At 42.8% G+C, this 17648-nt stretch overlaps 1 protein-coding gene across 1 annotated transcript in view; it reads left to right on the top strand.

Moving 5' to 3' along the window:
• Positions 1 to 11125: 11125 nt before the first annotated feature.
• The window catches only part of ccnf (cyclin F), a 42439-nt gene continuing 35916 nt past the window's right edge, over positions 11126 to 17648 (top strand). Inside the window, exons 1-8 of the mRNA XM_060901409.1 lie at positions 11126 to 11337; positions 12373 to 12527; positions 14706 to 14812; positions 15005 to 15072; positions 15215 to 15411; positions 15633 to 15686; positions 16895 to 16999; positions 17080 to 17157. Coding sequence (XP_060757392.1) covers positions 11325 to 11337; positions 12373 to 12527; positions 14706 to 14812; positions 15005 to 15072; positions 15215 to 15411; positions 15633 to 15686; positions 16895 to 16999; positions 17080 to 17157 — 777 coding nt within the window. The 5' untranslated portion in view covers positions 11126 to 11324. The remainder of the gene's footprint in view (positions 11338 to 12372; positions 12528 to 14705; positions 14813 to 15004; positions 15073 to 15214; positions 15412 to 15632; positions 15687 to 16894; positions 17000 to 17079; positions 17158 to 17648) is intronic.

Raw genomic sequence — 17648 nt, 5'->3', positions numbered from 1 at the left:
CTTTATACATCAGGATTACTCTTATGCAGTTCGTGAGAAGCGGCGGGGATTTAATGCCACTTGCCGTGCTTTGATTGAGAAGGACATACGCTTCAGCATGCGCTTCTCGGCAACACTCACGCTGACTCATGACGGCACTGAATACAAGCTTGACTCGCCTAAGGATGCACAAAGTTTCATCAATGCACTGGACTAATTTACAAAGGATACAAGCCCCACACAAGCTTTGGCAGCGTTGGATTCAAATTGGGTGATTACATTGATGCATAAGTTTGCTGTGTTTATTTCAGTTAAGGTAAAGAGACAATTAAATGGGAGATAGACTCATGTGTCACTTTCATGGCGACGTGGTAATAGAGCCAAACTATTATTTACATACTGCTTATTCAGTCTAATGTCTTGTTCTATGACAGTAACCAGGTTAGATTTTAGTTGGGGGAGCGGGAGTGGGATCTCTCTTTTCTTTTTCTCCCGTAGAGTGAGACTTCTTTTGGCCGCACCTGGTCTTGTAACACCACCCAGTGGGTGGTTTGGTTGGTTTTTTGGGGGTTTTTTGCATGTGATACATTTACATTTATCTTTTTACTCTCTTATTACTGAGTGGTTTGTTATGTGTGTAAGAGTTCTTATGCCATCAGAGTGTGATGGTTTTGTTCATGTCAGCACAACCAGTCCAGGCCATGGGTTAAAATTTGTTGCACAATGTGTTTATGATGATGCGTCTTTTTATTCACTTTGGATTACCATTTTTTTTTTTTTGTCAAATGACACAGTTTGTATAATGAGTAGCACAAAAAATTATAACACTTAACGTCAAGGGAATCAACCATGTCATTAAAAGGCGTAAAATATTATCCTTGCTCAAAAAAAGACAGGGTGCAGGTCACATTATTGCAATAGACACACCTAACCGATATTGAACACTTAAAACTTAAGCGTGACTGGGTGGGACAAATTTACTATTCCTTTTTCAACTCTAAAAGTAGAGGAGTGGCAATATTGATCCATAAAAAACTACCGTTCACTTTGGAAAAGGTGATAAGTGATGCAGACGGATTTGTTTTGATTACTGGGCTGTTATACAGTGTACGGATACTTTTTGGAAGTGTCTATGCACCAAATACTTTTGATGGCATGTTCTACTCAAAACTTCTAGTGGAGGCATCTTCTATATGTCAAAACCATGTAATAATCAGAGGTGATTTTAATTGTGGTTTGACCCCGAGACTGATTATAATCCACCAAAATCTCAACTACCTTCAAAAATTGTAAAGGCTACAATGGAGTTGTGCTCAGATCTTGGCCTCTTTGATACCTGGAGAATTTGTAATCCACTTCTAAAAGACTTCACATTTTTTTCATGTCCCCATTTTTCTTTTTCTAGAATTGATTATATATTTGTCTCTAGATCTGTTCTTGACAGAATTCAGAGTTGTTCAATTAACGCATGCACTCTCTCAGACCATTCATCGGTTTCAATGGAACTGCTACCGCCTTATTATGACCCCTTGTCTAGACGCTGGCGCCTAAGTCTGACTCTCCTTAGTGACCCTGTATTTTTAAAATATTTAGATGATCAATGGGAACTTTTTATATCTACAAATGATTTACCAGGGGTCAGTGCTTCCACTTTATAGGAGGCGGGCAAGGCCTTTCTGAGGGGCTCTATTATTTCTTTTACAGCAGCGAAAAAGAGCAGTTTAGCTAAACAACTGGAACTTGAGCAGGACATTACTAACCTAGAGAGGGAGTTTAAACAATCCTCGTCCATTTCGGTGCTTAAAAAATTGGATGCAGCTAGATCAGCCTTGGACCAACTACTAACTCAAAAAGCTGAAACTGCAATATTCTATGCAAAACATAGATTATTTGAATCTGGCAATAAACCTGGACGCCTTCTTGCCAGACTCGCCCAGGGGAAGAACGGGTCCTACGCGATACCCTCTCTCAAAGATAAGAAAGGCAATCTACACTTTGAAGCGAAACTTATCAGTAAAATAATGAAAGAGTTTTATCAGGAACTATATTCTTCTGAATGTCAAAATACTGCAGATTCTAGGAAAGTCTTTCTTGATAATATTAATCTCCCTACACTATCTGAAGAAAGCCGTTTAGATCTGTGTAGACCTATCGAGACACAGGAAGTTCTAGAAGCTATCAAATCCCTACAGGGTGGAAAGGCTCCAGGCCCTGATGGGTTTGGGCCTGAGTTTTACAAGAAAATGGCTAAACACATTGTAAATCCTTTACTAAATATGTATGTGGAATCTCTTGAGAAAGGCACACTCCCACCCACTCTAAACCTCGCCCACATATCCCTGATCTTGAAAAAGGATAAACCTGCAGATCTACACTGTAAAAAAAAATTTGTTGTTTTAACTTAGTTAGTGCAAGGGCTGCCTTAAAGTTGAGTTCACTGGAATTCACATAGTAAGTTAAATTGTTGTGAACTTACTATATTAATTTCAGTGAACTCAAAATTTTAAGGCAGCCCTTAAGGCAACCCTTGCACTAACTTTTTTAAGTTAAAACAACAAATCATTTTTTAGTGTATGTACATCCTATAGACCTATAAGTTTACTTGGTGTAGATTGCAAGATTCAATCCAAGATTTTGTCTAGGCGTTTGGAGGAGGTTTTGCCGGTTCTAGTGGGGCCTGACCAGACGGGTTTTATTAAAGGTAGATACTCCCACTCCAATGTACGTCAATTTATTAATATAGTGCAATTTTGTCAGAACACTGATTTTAGGGCTCTTGCCATTTCACTAGATGCTGAGAAAGCGTTCGATCGAGTGGAATGGGGATACCTATTCAATGTCTTGGACAGGTTTGTTTTGGGATCTGAATTTGTTAAATGGGTCAAACTGTTATACGGGGCTCCAGCTGCGAGGGTATTAGTGAATGGTTCTGCCTCTGATATTTTTCCTTTGGGTAGAGGGACGCACCAGGGGTGTCCCCTCTCCCCTTTATTGTTTGTGCTCGCACTGGAGCCATTGGCGGAAGCTGTAAGAACCCATCCTGGGCTCTCTGGGGTAACCCTGGGAGATACTGAATACAGAATCTCGCTTTATGCGGATGACATGTTATTGTTTGTTACTCAGACAGAAACATCTATTCCTACGCTGATATCCATTATTAATAAATTTGGCCTTTTTGGGGGGTATAAAATTAATTATGACAAATCAGAAGCCTTGCCTCTCGTTGATCGGGGAGATGGAACATTCCTGTTCATTTTCCTTTCAGGTGGTCGACCACAGGTCTTATATATTTGGGTATTAAGGTGTCTGCAGATACAACAGAGCTGTACAGGTTGAACTTTAAGGCAATTGTGGCCTCAATCAAAAATGACCTTAATAGGTGGTTCGACCTCCCATTATCTTGGATAGGTAGAATAAGTTTAATTAAAATGAATGTCCTTCCCAGAATACATTATCCTATGCAAATGCTGCCGCTCAGAATTAACAGAAAAACGTTTTTAGAGATTGAGGGATGACTTTCTAAATTTATATGGCACAGGAAAAAATCTAGGCTTCCTTAGATTTTACAACTACCTGCAGATGAAGGGGGTCAGGCACTTCCTAACCTTCTCTACTATAACTGGGCTTGTCATGCATGAATAATTTCAGGTTGGTTACATTCCTTTTTACATCAAGGCAAGCCTCTTGTAGATACCTGGTGTTGTGGCCCTTTCTCTCTTCTTAGTCTTTTATCAATTGATTTAGCCCAGCTTCCACTGGGGGTCCGAAATAACTCTATATTGATGTTCACACTCAAGACTTGGAATAATATTGCTGCTCACATTGGAAGAAGAGGTTTTTCGAGTGCACTGCAGCCTCTAGTTAGGAATAAGGCTTTCCCTCCAGGTATCAGCATTAGTATATTTGATGATTGGCACTCTAAAAATTTAAGATTTGTCTGTGATCTGTTTGAAAGGGGTAATCTTATGTCCTTTAAACAAATTCAAACCAAGTACAGTATACCACAGAAACACTTCTTTGGGTTTCTGCAAGTGAGACATTTTGTAAATTCTCTTAAATTTCCAGACAACCAACCTGTTTTAAATCTGATTGAAAGCTTTCTTCTTAAATATAATGAAGACGTATTCACTAAAAAGAAATTCATTTCTCTCTTTTATGGAAAATTACAATCTTTGAATTGTATTACAACAGATAAGGCCAGGGTTCGGTGGGAAACAGACTTGGAGGTTGAGCTTAGCGCAGAAGCATGGTCAAAAGCGTTTAAATCTGCTAAGAAAATGTTTACATGTAACAGACTCTGGGAAAGCCAATACAGAATTTTACACTGCAGCGCACCCCAGAGTTTTTAAATAAAATTCACCCCCAGATTTCTCTCTGTGTAAAGTGCAATACAGATGTGGGGACTTACTACCACTGCATATGGCAATGTCCTTTAGTTGCTAGATTTTGGAAAAACATTGCTATAGAACTTCGCTCAATATTTCACCAGACAATCCCACTGAACCCTGTGCTGTTTGTTCTTGGACTGTCTGTGGAGGGGTTTTCTTTATCATCTAGACAAATGATGTTCCTGTGTAAACTTTTACATATGGCAAGGCAGTGTATATTGTTTCAGTGGATTCAGGGGCAGCCCCCTTCTGTTACACAGTGGTACAGAGAAACATTCAGGGTGTTTCTGATGGAGCGCCTCAGTGCCATTATAAAAGGTAACTGTGATGCTTTCTACAGGATATGGCAGCCTTTGCTTGATCACCTGCCGAGTGAGCTTGCCGAGATATTACAGAAAGGGGGATCACATTTTGTTTTTAAACATAATTGATGTATAACGGGGTCTTTTGTGTAAAAAATGTTTATGCTGTGTATTTATAACCCATGGACCTGTGTTTTCTTCTGGACAATACTGTATTTTGCTCTGGACTTGGCGGTGCTGGACTGTTTGTTTTGTTTCTAAAAAGATAATAAATTATTGTTTAAAAAAAAAGAAAACTCATTCGTTCTGCCCTAGCATCCAAGAGGCAGGCCAACAAACACCGCTCTAAGACACCCACTTACCAGGTGGGGCAACGAGTCATGCTCTCCACACGCCATCTGCCACTCAGAACCATCTCTCACAAGCTGGCTCCCAGGTACCTAGGACTCTTCCTCATCAAAAAGGTAATCAACCCATGTTCTGTCAGACTGGTACTACCACTCACCATGCAACGCATCCACCCCACGTTCCATGTGTCACAGCTTAAACCTCTGGTCTCTAGTTCTTTGCAAGCAGGCACTGGGACCAACATAGAAGAAAATTGCATCTAAATGTAAATTAGCCTAAGGCTAACTCTGGTGCAATGCATCAAATGGCAACATTTATGTTTTTAATTGCACATGGTCCCTTTCAAATAAAATGAAATGAAAATGAAAATCTCTCAAGTCCGCAACGGGTGATGTAATCGAGGACCGGGCAAAACAGATGAAGCACTGGGTAGAGCATTACTCTGAGCTGTACACCAGAGAAAACATAGCTGCTGAAGACACCCTGAATGCCATTGAGTGCCTGCCCAAGTTGGAAGAGCTCGGCAGAGAACCAACTCTTGAACTCTGCGAAGCCCTGGAGTCCACTGCCTCCGGCAAAGCTCCTGGGAAAGATGGAATACCAGCTGACATCTTGAAATGCTGCAAAGGAACCCTCATTAGTGAGCTACACGAAATCCTCTGTCTTTGTTGGAGAGAAGGTGCTGTTCCACAAGACATGAGGGATGCCAACATTGTCACATTGTACAAAAACAAAGGTGACAGGAGTGACTGCAATAACTATCATGGTATCTCCCTCCTCAACATCGTCAGGAAGGTCTTTGCTTGGGTTGCAGTGAAGAGGCTCCAAGTTCTTGCAGAAAGAGTCTATTCAGAATCACAACACGGTTTCTGAGCCAACAGATCCACCGTTGACATGATCTTCTCCATCAGACAGTTGCAGAACAAATGCAGAGAGCAAAGGCAGCCACTCTTCATAGCCTTTATTGATCTCACGGAGGCTTTGACCTAGTCAACAGGGATGGCCTCTTCAAGATCCTCCCCAAGATTGCATGTTCACCCAGGCTGCTTAGCATCATCAAATCTTTCCATGAAGACATGAAGGGTACAGTGGTCTATGACGGCTCAACTTCGGATGCCTTTAGCATCCAGAGCGGAGTGAAACAGGGCTGTGTGATTGCAGCCACCCTTTTTGGGATCTTCTTTGCTGTACTGCTAAAGCATGCTTTTGGTTCTGCAACAGAAGGCATCTACCTCCGGACCAGATCAGATGGAAAGCTCTTCAACCTCTCCAGGCTAAGAGCACTGACCAAAGTCCAGCTGAAATGCCTACGTGACTTACTCTTTGCAGATGATGCAGCAGTCACTGTCTACTCAGCTGATGACCTTCAGCAGCTCATGAACTGCTTCAGCAAAGCTTGTCAAGACTCACCATTAGCCTGAAGAAAACTCAGGCCATGGCTCAGGATGCTGAACTGCTGCCCACCATCAGTATCTCTGATCACGAACTGGAAGTTGTCCATGACTTTACTTACCTTGGCTCCACGATCTCAGACTCCCTCTTGCTTAACAATGAGCTCAACAAGTGGACTGGCAAGGCAGCTACCACTATGTCCAGACTGAAAAAGAGAGCATGGAACAACAACAAGATGACCAAGCACACCAAGATCCATATCTACAGTACATGCGTTGTGAGCACCCTCATTCATGGTAGCGAGTCCTGGACTCTGCGCACATGGCAGGAGCAAAAACTCAACACCTTCCACATGCGCTGTTTATGACACATCTTGAAGATCACCTGGCAGGACAAAATCACAAACAATGCTGTACGAGAGAGCCAGAATCCCCAGCATGTTCACACTGCTGAAGCAGAGATGGCTCGGCCATGTCGCACGTATGGACCATGGTTGGATCCCTAAGGAACTCCTGTATGGTGAGTTAGTGCAGGGAAAACGTCCCACAGGCAGACCACAACTGCATTACAAGGACACCTGCAAGAAGGACATCAAGGCCTTGGGCATCAACCTAAACACCTGGGAAGTGGCAGCCTCAGAATGATCAGTCTGGAGACAGACTGTCCAGAAAGGCCTCTCCACATTCGAAAAAACGCTTGCCCAAGAATTAGAGACAAAGAGACCGAGAAGGAAAGCCAGAGCCCAGTCTGACAGATCAGCGTCAGACTTCATGTGTGCTCTATGTGGGAGAGACTGTCATTCCTGCATCGGCCTATCCAGCCACACCTGACGCTGTACCAGAATCAACGCCCAGAGCGCAACTCCATAGTCTCTCGAGACTGAAGGATGCAGTCCTTATTATCTACAGATGAGACTTATGGGTTTACAGGCCTGTAACTTTTTAAAATTACTATATTTACTATATTTGCTAGATTTACTTTTTAAATATAGCACTATAACAGTTTGGAAGCCTTGTAAATTACTGAACGTGAACTGTCAGAAGCTAACCAATTCTCTAAATGCAGCTTGTAACTAGTGTTGTAGTCAAGACTACCTAAACCAAGACCAAGTCATGACTGAAAGCAGAGTGCATTGGGAAGCCTAAAGGTGAGAGAAGCAACTTTGGGACCAAAAGGTTGCTGGTTTGATTTCCTGGACCAGCAGGAATGGCTGAAGTGCCCTTGAGCAACTGTTCCTGTTGTATATTGCTCTGGATAAGAGCGTCTGCTAAATGCCTGTAATGAGACAAGACTAAGACTTTGAGCAGCTGAAACTAATTCTAGACCAAGATCAAGGCAGGGCAAAACCAAGTCAGGACCAGACCAGTGTGTGTGTGTGTGTGTGTGTGTGTGTGTGAAGGGGGGTGGGGAGGGGTGACAGCCATTAACAGTAATGAATAATTGCTAATTTGAAATTGTCACGTTACTGGTTTCATTTGAAGCAGGAGGGTTTACATCCAGTAAAGATGTTAACAAATAAATCAGACAATGCACAGGCAATTTCATGAAATCCCTGCAATTTTGGTCTTGACCAGTTCTGAAATAAAACCCAGAGTCCTCTATATCTGAGACCCAGACAAGATGGAGTAAAAAATGTGGTCCAGACTGAGACCTTCAAAAAGTAGTCTTGAGACCGGTCTCAAGTACTACAACACTATTTATAACTATGATATGCACTGGATATTTGAAGAATGTTTGGAATATTCTCTTGTCTTATAAAAATCAGTTGCTCTACACTGTGTTTCTGTAAATTGGGTTTGATTCAGAGACTGAAAAAGCTGGAAGTTGTCACCTTTATGTTGCCCATCAACCTGTTTGAAGCTCTTGGTTACAAATATCTTGGATCATAAGCTTTTTGTAAGTCTGAAAATTAGTCTACAAGCACCTGGGGATATCTGATTAATAGTCTGCCCGAAAAAACATGAAATATAGATTTAAAGATTTTTATGAAATAAGGAATTTTAAAAAGACTGTCACAGGACAGAAAAGTCTGAAATGTTGTCTGTCCGTCCAAATTTCAGCCTGTCCGAATGATGAGCCAAAGGCCTGGAACAAAGTGGCCGGGGCCCTAAGGCGGGCCCCAGAAGCTGATGTTGGAGATTGTTTCAGCTATTTCTAGGCACATGTTTGTGATCTTCAAAGGCCAAATTACACTCAACATTAGTTGCTAATTACACTACAAACTGAATATAATTTACAAGAAAATGTCAAAAGATTCAAGAAAAACATGCTTAAAGTTATATCCAAGAAAAGAGTAGTACACACAGGTCAGTTTCATGTCTAGAAAAAAGTATGGGGGCAAGGATGTTCCAGTTGGTTACAACTTACTGGTACTCATATATAGGTACTATAATAACACTCATGAAACTTTGTCAACAATGACTTTTTTTATACTATGTTTATAATAAATCTATAAAAAAAATAGTAATTAACAATACAACTATTCTTACATAACAGTTAAAATTTTGAGTACGAGATTCCAAATAACTTTGTAACAAAATGACTTTTAAAATGACTCAAAACTAGACATGGTAATATACAGTAATTTGGCTTTCAGACTAAAGTCTGCTGGACTAGAACTTGGAAAATAGAAGAAAATAAAAGCTTGATTAAGATATATAAAATACACCCTCCAAAGCATATGACTATAACCATCATTCTTATTATGAATGGAAAAAATGCACATAACAATAACAATGTAACCATTGATTGGCAGTTTGGCACTTAACATAATACTGTACTGCAAAGTTTCATGTAAACTGAACTCTTAATCAGCTGACTGGATCAATCAGATACTGTCAACCCTAAAACATTAGTTTAACTGCATTGTGCTATAAAAACCACAGTGAATACTGTTTATTATTATGGTCTTATTTAGTGTGCCACTCGGGGAATGGGAGGTGCCTGTAAAGTTTGGCGGGGCTAGGACCTTCGGTGGCTGAGTTGTAAATTTTTAAAGTCACACCCACGGGGGGGGCGGCACGGTGGTGTAGTGGTTAGCGCTGTCGTCTCACAGCAAGAAGGTCCTGGGTTCAAGCCCCGGGGCCGGCGAGGGCCTTTCTGTGTGGAGTTTGCATGTTCTCCCCGTGTCCGTGTGGGTTTCCTCCGGGTGCTCCGGTTTCCCCCACAGTCCAAAGACATGCAGGTTAGGTTAACTGATGACTCTAAATTGACCGTAGGTGTGAATGTGAGTGTGAATGGTTGTCTGTGTCTATGTGTCAGCCCTGTGATGACCTGGCGACTTGTCCAGGGTGTACCCCGCCTTTCGCCTGTAGTCAGCTGGGATAGGCTCCAGCTTGCCTGCGACCCTGTAGAAGGATAAAGCGGCTAGACATAATGAGATGAGATGAGACACCCACGGGGGCCCCATTTCACAGGCCGTGTTACGGCATAATGCATTCGTCCAGTGTAACATCTCATTATCTCTAGCCGCTTCTACAGGGTCGCAGGCAAGCTGGAGCCTATCCCAGCTGACTACGGGCGAAAGGCGGGGTACACCCTGGACAAGTCGCCAGGTCATCACAGGGCTGACACAGACACAGACAACCATTCACACCTACGGTCAATTTAGAGTCACCAGTTAACCTAACCTGCATGTCTTTGGACTGTGAGGGAAACCGGAGCACCCGGAGGAAACCCACGCGGACATGGGGAGAACATGCAAACTCCGCACAGAAAGGCCCTCGCCGGCCACAGGGCTCGAACCCGGACCTTCTTGCTGTGAGGCGACAGCGCTAACCACTACACCACCGTGCCGCCCCCCAGTGTAACATTTGGAAAGAAATTAGAAGTAGATTAGACCCATATCTTTCCAGTTTTTTGATGGGCCATGAAAAAGCATCAGTTTGATGCTTTTGAAATACAGACGGACATATTTAAATAATTTTTTATCGGTTATCCAGTCTGAGGCTTTTGAAATACAGACAGACAAATGCGAAAATTACGGTAAATGTCCCCCGGTCCAGCCTTATTTCCGACATTGTATCTATATCTCCATCCATCCATTATCTCTAGCCGCTTTATCCTGTTCTACAGGGTCGCAGGCAAGCTGGAGCCTATCCCAGCTGACTATAGGAGAAAGGCAGGGTACACCCTGGACAAGTCGCCAGGCTATCGCAGGGCTGACACAGAGACAAACAACCATTCACACTCCCATTCACTCCTACGGTCAATTTCGAGCCACCAGTTAACCTAACCTGCATGTCTTTGTACTGTGGGGGAAACCGGAGCACCCAGAGGAAACCCATGCAGACACAGGGAGAACATGCAAACTCCACACAGAAAGGCCCTCGCTGGCCACGGGGCTCGAACCCAGGACCTTCTTGCTGTGAGGCGACAGTAACCACTACACCACCATGCCGCCTGTATCTATATCTATTCCTTATTATTAATTTGTAATTAACATATAAAACATTTAATTTCGATATAACTCCTTAAAAGTAGCTCCTAATAATATAGTTATTCAATAGCTGTAGCTCAACTGTAGGAATGAAAATTCACAATTCGAAATCGCATCATTCTGTCCAATCAGCGATCAGCTTTGAGTTATTCAGAAAATAACCCGACTTCAGGGACGAACCAATCAGCGTGAGGCAGGTTTTTGTGTGGGCGTGTTCGAGTTTTGACCAATGGGTTGGCAAAGTTGATGTTTAAACTGGTGCGCGCGGGCGGTGCTAATCGGTTTAGGGGAGGATGTACAATTTAATTTGTGTGCTTGAAGTTAACCAGTCTAAGACTTGGCTCTTCTGTTAGCGCTTATTCGCTAACGAGTTGCAAAAAATAATTATAATAGCCATAAACTTTACATTTTGTGTGTGTATATATATACTTACTTTGGGGAGTGTTGTTTGTGGTAGCGAATCAATCTTGTCTTGAAATGAAAGCGGGTGGTGAGTATATTTCTTTAGCGATTAGCCAACTAGCTTTAGTTAACGTTACTAGTGTATAGGAAGTTAATAAAACTTGACACATACTGACGAGCAGTGTAGCGAATATTAACTTACCTTGTACACATGATGTTCTACTGACCTTTGCTTTTTGGCTGTTTTTGTTTTCATTGTAAGTTGTGTATTTGGAAGCGCGTGAATGTTTAGGCACGAAATATTTATATTGTAAATATGTATAGCTTGCTAGCTGGTTAATTTAGTTGTGTGTTCACGGAGTTAATTATCATTATTGTGGATGAAAGCAGTCGAGTTCCAGCCAGGGCGGAAAATGAGGCGCTGACCCTAATAAGGCTCTTCAAGTGTCCTAACCGACTCGTTTATCAGCTTTAAACATGAACTAACATTTCACTCAGACTTGAGATACAATTAACATGATTTCAATCTGTCCTCTTGTTCATTTGTGTCAGTTGTTGAGTTAACATGCATTCATATCTTATGGAGAGATGAATGGAAAAGTACAAACACTTGAAACTGATGAGAAGCAGCAGAAGAAAGCCCACTGATTTACCTAAGTTTTCTCATCTCATCTCATTATCTCTAGCCGCTTTATCCTGTCCTACAGGGTCGCAGGCAAGCTGGAGCCTATCCCAGCTGACTATGGGCGAGAGGTGGGGTACACCCTGGACAAGTCGCCAGGTCATCACAGGGCTGACACACAGACAACCATTCACACTCTCACATTCACGGTCAATTTAGAGTCACCAGTTAACCTAACCTGCATGTCTTTGGACTGTGGGGGAAACCGGAGCACCCGGAGGAAACCCACGGGGAGAACATGCAAACTCCGCACAGAAAGGCCCTCGCCGGCCATGGGGCTCGAACCTGGACCTTCTTGCTGTGAGGCGACAGCGCTAACCACTACACTACCGTGCCGCCTACCTAAGTTTTATTTAACATAATTTCTATGATGTTTCAAGGTTGTTAATCCTCAGGAAAACAAGCTTACTCAGGAGCTTCACTTTGTCTTTCCATTTCTAGTTCTACACTGCCGATGCCATAAATGTTCCTCTGTGCCTGCGAGGAAGCGGGTCCGAAAACAGGTCTCCTGTCTGGGCCTCCTGTCTCTACCTGAAGAGGTGCTGCTTTATGTTCTCCAGTGTCTCTCAGCTGAAGACCTGCTCTCTGTCAGAGCTGTGAGTTGCTTCTTAAAGTGCATGTTCTGAACCAATTTTATTTTTTTTAATATGAAAGTATGTCCCTTTACACACTCATCCAGAAGGGTAATTTTGCACAAGGCCATCTGTCTACAGCAGAAAAAAATAAAATAACAAAACGCGTCTGGAAAAATCCCAAGGGGGTCTGGAGCCAGATTCGTGACGTCACCTGCAGAAGCGCCAGCAGGTTGAGAGAGCTTGCCCGGTTTCAGTGCACAGCCTGTGTAGACCAAGTTTAGCAGCTAGCGATTTTGCATTGAAATATGGAATTGTCACCTGAGCGCAATGTTACTTCAACTTTGGATGAAGAATGTAATGTTGCTACACCCTCCTATGATGCATCTGTTAACCATTTTAATAATTACATAATAACGTTGAAGAAATTTGCAGAAAACCACCAGGTTGTTTTCTCATGAACAAATCAACGCTGACATAGGATTCAGAGGGAGGCATCCCGCACGTGACGTCACGAAAATCAATGTTTGCCAGGAAATCCAAATGCCATGTTTTTTCAGAGGCAGACCAATTCGCCTCAGATGGCTTGATTTCAACTGAATTTTTCTGGTATTGCGCAAGGTAAAAAAAAAAAAAGCGCAAAATGTGACAGATATTTGACCAAAGTTTAATATAAAATAAGAGAATTACATTAGCCTGGGCCCGCCCATCCTAAGCATGACGCAACATGAGGGCCTGTTGCGAGCTTAGTCTGGCCAGGCAAGCTATCTACAGCTCTTCCAAGCTCCCGAAAAATCGGGAACCAATCAACTTTGAGCATCTCCAACGGCCCTGGGTAGAGGCGTGTTCAAGGCAGTGACGTAGTAGAACTGCGACCGGAAGCCATAGATTGTTTACAGAATCTATTCCGGAAGAAACATTACGAACATGGAGCAAGTTCTCATTGAAAACGGAGCAAAGGGCAGCCCTGGAGGTATTTATTGAAAGGAAGGACGTTTTCGCCTTGCTCCCGACTGGCTTCGGTAAGAGTTTAATCTACCAGTTAGCCCCGTCGCGTCACATACGTCAGAGGAAAGAGTGATGTGATTGGTTTAAGCTTCGTCACAGCCTTTTCTGGCTTCGACCAGTAGCAAACTGAGGCATTTCAAGGAGGCGGGTCAACCATGGGCTCTGGGAAACGGTTGGGCTTAATATCTTGGCCAGACCAATAGCTCGTAGAGCTTTGCAGTCGCGTTAGCCAGACTAGAATTACATTGATCTTGCTCCTGAATTTACCTGTGATCTGCACTTTAATATCCACCTACAGTCATCAGGTTTACCAGGGATCAGATTTGAGGGTGGGACCAGATAACAGTACAGCACAGTTTAAAAAAAAAAAAAAGTCCTGAAATTAATTCCCACTGTCACTTATTTAGTTCATGTTTCTTTGCTTTTGTTGTCCACTAATCGAACTTTTTATTTAAAAAAAAAAAAGTTCTGAATTGTAGCAAATAGTGTATATATTGATAAGGCATTCTGTATCATCTGCTTGCAGACTGCTGCAGGGTAAAATATTATTTGAACACGTCATAGTATTTCCAGTCACATTATTCACTCCCCAGTTGTGGGCTGTGCCCTGATGCACATGAAGGGAACCTTTGATCAGCGTTCACATGAGCCAAAGATCGAGACTGTGTGTTGTATACGGACTCAAACACAGATTTCACCCTTGACAAAATGTACTGAAATTTGTCGATTTGACCTCAGTTCTGAGAGGGTGAAAAAAGCAAATACAGTAATGTCCTTAAAGAGTTAATGTTTAAAAAAATATGATTTCATTACATTACAGGCAGTTGGTAGACAGCTCTTATCCAGAGCAATACCTATGGCATTGTGCAGCCCGGGGAGCGGTTGGGGGTTCAGTGCCTTGCTCAAGGGCACTTCAGCCATTCCTGCTAGTTCAGGGACTTGAACTGGTGACCTTTTGGTCCCAAAGCTGCTTCTCTAACCTTTAGGTCATGACTTCCCCTTTCTTTGTACAATGTGCATTCCCCCCCCCCCCCCCCCCCCCCCCCCCCCGTAGTTTGATAATCACACTTAGAAATCAGCAGGTTTTCTGGTTTAAATATGACGTTTAGTGCTTTAACAAGTCCAGTAACAGATACATGATATTGCTTGCATCTGTATGTATTTTGTCTTATTTGTTTGCCTTCTTTTTCATAGGTGCACTCTCATCTCCGTAATGTCATCGACAACAACTCAAGCATTTGGGCACGAGTCAGCTTCAAGGACCACTGGCCCGCTCCAGACTCTGTCTGGCTCTTTGAGAGGTAGCTGTAATGTACCCTAGCATCCAGTTTCGTAACTGATTTACATGTTGAGAATTTTAGTCAACTTACTCATCTGATTTGTTGTCTCGTAGTAGAAATAATAATTGAGAAAGAAACTAAACTTATGATTTGATCTTGAGTACACGCCTTATCTGTCCTCATTTGCTCTGTCGTCTTTGGTATTTTCACCAGGGCTGCAGAGAAAGGAAATTTCGAGGCTGCAGTAAAACTAGGAATTGCGTATTTGTACAATGAAGGACGTAAGTTTATTAACTCATGCATGCCTCATTTGATTGATCAGTGATTACATTTGTTCTTTGATTAGCTTGATGAGCTTTCATTAATTATCAACAACGAGCTGTTTAAAGTTGATCAAAGGTGACTGTTCTCCCTTCTTTCCAGCGTCACTCAGTGATGAGGGCCGGGCTGATCTATGTGGCAGGATGGCTGCACGATTCTTCACCCTGGCTGAGTGTGTGCGCTCTCCGCTGGCCGATCCCTTCATCTGGCTCTTTATCCGGCCACCATGGTCTCCCTCTGGGAGCTGCTGCAAGGCTGTGGTGTACGAGCATCTCAAAGCAGAGTGTGAGAACAACAAGGTAAGAAAATGCTCTACCAGTAATCATTTTATCTCTGCATGCGCGTTCTTCACCCACAATGTGTACCTTGTTACTGAAGTAAACTAAAGGGTAACAAAGTAAATTTGCAACCACCTGCAAATTCTACTGGAATATATTTTAGTGCTTAATAAAGTTTATCTTTTATGTCTTACAGAAATAAAAGCATCTCTTCAATGTGTTATTGCTATTCCTTTATGTAGGAGAGGAGAGGTGCACTACTGCATTGCCTGGCGAGAGTCCTTGAGCTATCTGACGTAAGTGACAGATTCTGTTGCATCCTGTAGTTGTCACATGGAATGAATCATTTGTCTCAATCATCCAGACTCAAAGCATGCATTCAAAATTTGGCTGCTTTTCTTCTCTTTTCTTTAGCTTCCGGCAGTTTGTTTAAATAAAAAAAAGGCTGATTTCTTGTTAAATTTATTAAGAGTCAATTGCACAGCAGCTCTTTCCCGTTTTAGAACTTTGTGTGTTTTTGCAGTGTTTGAGGTGTTACTTCTGCCTGTGTTGAAGTCAAGAGCTATGGCTGCTATGTTATTGCACCCTCTGCTGTCTAAACAACACAATTACAGCTAGGAAAAATTAAGATTATGTAGCCTCATTTATCTCATCTCATTATCTCTAGCCGCTTTATCCTGTTCTACAGGGTCGCAGGCAAGCTGGAGCCTATCCCAGCTGACTACAGGCGAGAGGCAAGGTACACCCTGGACAAGTCGCCAGGTCATCACAGGGCTGACACATAGACACAGACAACCATTCACACCTACGGTCAACTTAGTCACCAGTTAACCTAACCTCCATGTCTTTGGACTGTGGGGGAAACCCATGCGGACACGGGGAGAACATGCAAACTCCGCACAGAAAGGCCCTCGCCAGCCACGGGGCTCGAACCCGGACCTTCTTGCTGTGAGGCGACAGCGCTAAGCACTACACCACCGTGCCGCCCGCCTCATTTATCTCATCTCATTATCTCTAGCCGCTTTATCCTGTTCTACAGGGTCGCAGGCAAGCTGGAGCCTATCCCAGCTGACTACGGGCAAAAGGCGGAGTACACCCTGGACAAGTCGCCAGGTCATCACAGGGCTGACACATAGACACAGACAACCATTCACACTCACATTCACACCTACGGTCAATTTAGAGTCACCAGTTAACCTAACCTGCATGTCTTTGGACTGTGGGGAGAACATGCAAACTCCGCACAGAAAGGCCCTCGCCGGCCATGGGGCTCGAACCCGGACCTTCTTGCTGTGAGGCGACAGCGCTAAGCACTACACCACCGTGCCGCCCACCTCATTTATTATTATTATTATTATTTTTTTTTAACTATGCTTACAAAGGAAGTAAGCTTAACAGATTAGTTCATTATCACCTGAGTCATGAAAACAGCATCTTGTTTATCTTGAAGCTGCTTTCCATGCATTTTAGTTTGACTTAAATTTATGTTGTGTATGTGTGTCAGGATGAGGAGACGCGTGCAGAAGCTCTTGCCATATTGGACGAGTCATCGTGCTGTGGCAGTGTGCAGAGCTCGTACCTCCTGTGGGAGAAAAATCACCACACAGCTGTAAGAAGCTTCTGTGTTCACAAATACACTGTGGCTACTAATTGACCCTCTCTGACTTGTATTGTGTCCCACCCCTGCAGATGGCTGACCCTGGTAGGTATCTACAGTGTGCGCGCACACTCCGGGACTATGCTGCCAGGGGCTGCTGGGAAGCTCAGGTGTGTGTCCTCTGTTACTTTTTTTTCTTATTTGCAGTTGTCTTTTGCTTGTGAGAGTTACCCCTTTATTTTCCTGTTCACCTCAAGGTCAGTTTCACCACTACTGATAGCCATTTCAGTGCTGTTGCTATTTGTAAGTTAAAGCAGTCAAGCTGCTCTGAACCTCAATGTGCTGTTTTAGATCTTTTGTTCCAGCAAAGCCAGGATCTGAAATGAACCCCCTCCGACACTCAGAATTTGTGCCTGCCTCTTCTGAAATTCATGAGAATAACATTCAAATTATTATAAGCAGACATGTACCACCTCCAGTTTAACATTTCCCCTGGTGTGCATACTGACTTGTTTAATTCCTAAAAAAAAAATAAATACCCCTTGAGACTTTAATTTGCCCTGCTGCTGTCTTTTTTTTTTTTTTTTGTAACTCTTAAAAGAGGAGGCAAATGGACAAAGTGGGTAAATGTTCATAGTTTTGAGTTTGCATGTCAAAAGAC

Source organism: Neoarius graeffei, chromosome 20, assembly GCF_027579695.1.
Source record: "Neoarius graeffei isolate fNeoGra1 chromosome 20, fNeoGra1.pri, whole genome shotgun sequence".
Lineage (NCBI taxonomy): Eukaryota > Metazoa > Chordata > Actinopteri > Siluriformes > Ariidae > Neoarius > Neoarius graeffei.
Note: the sequence above shows the minus strand (reverse complement) of the source record. Positions and strands in the feature narration are given on the sequence as shown.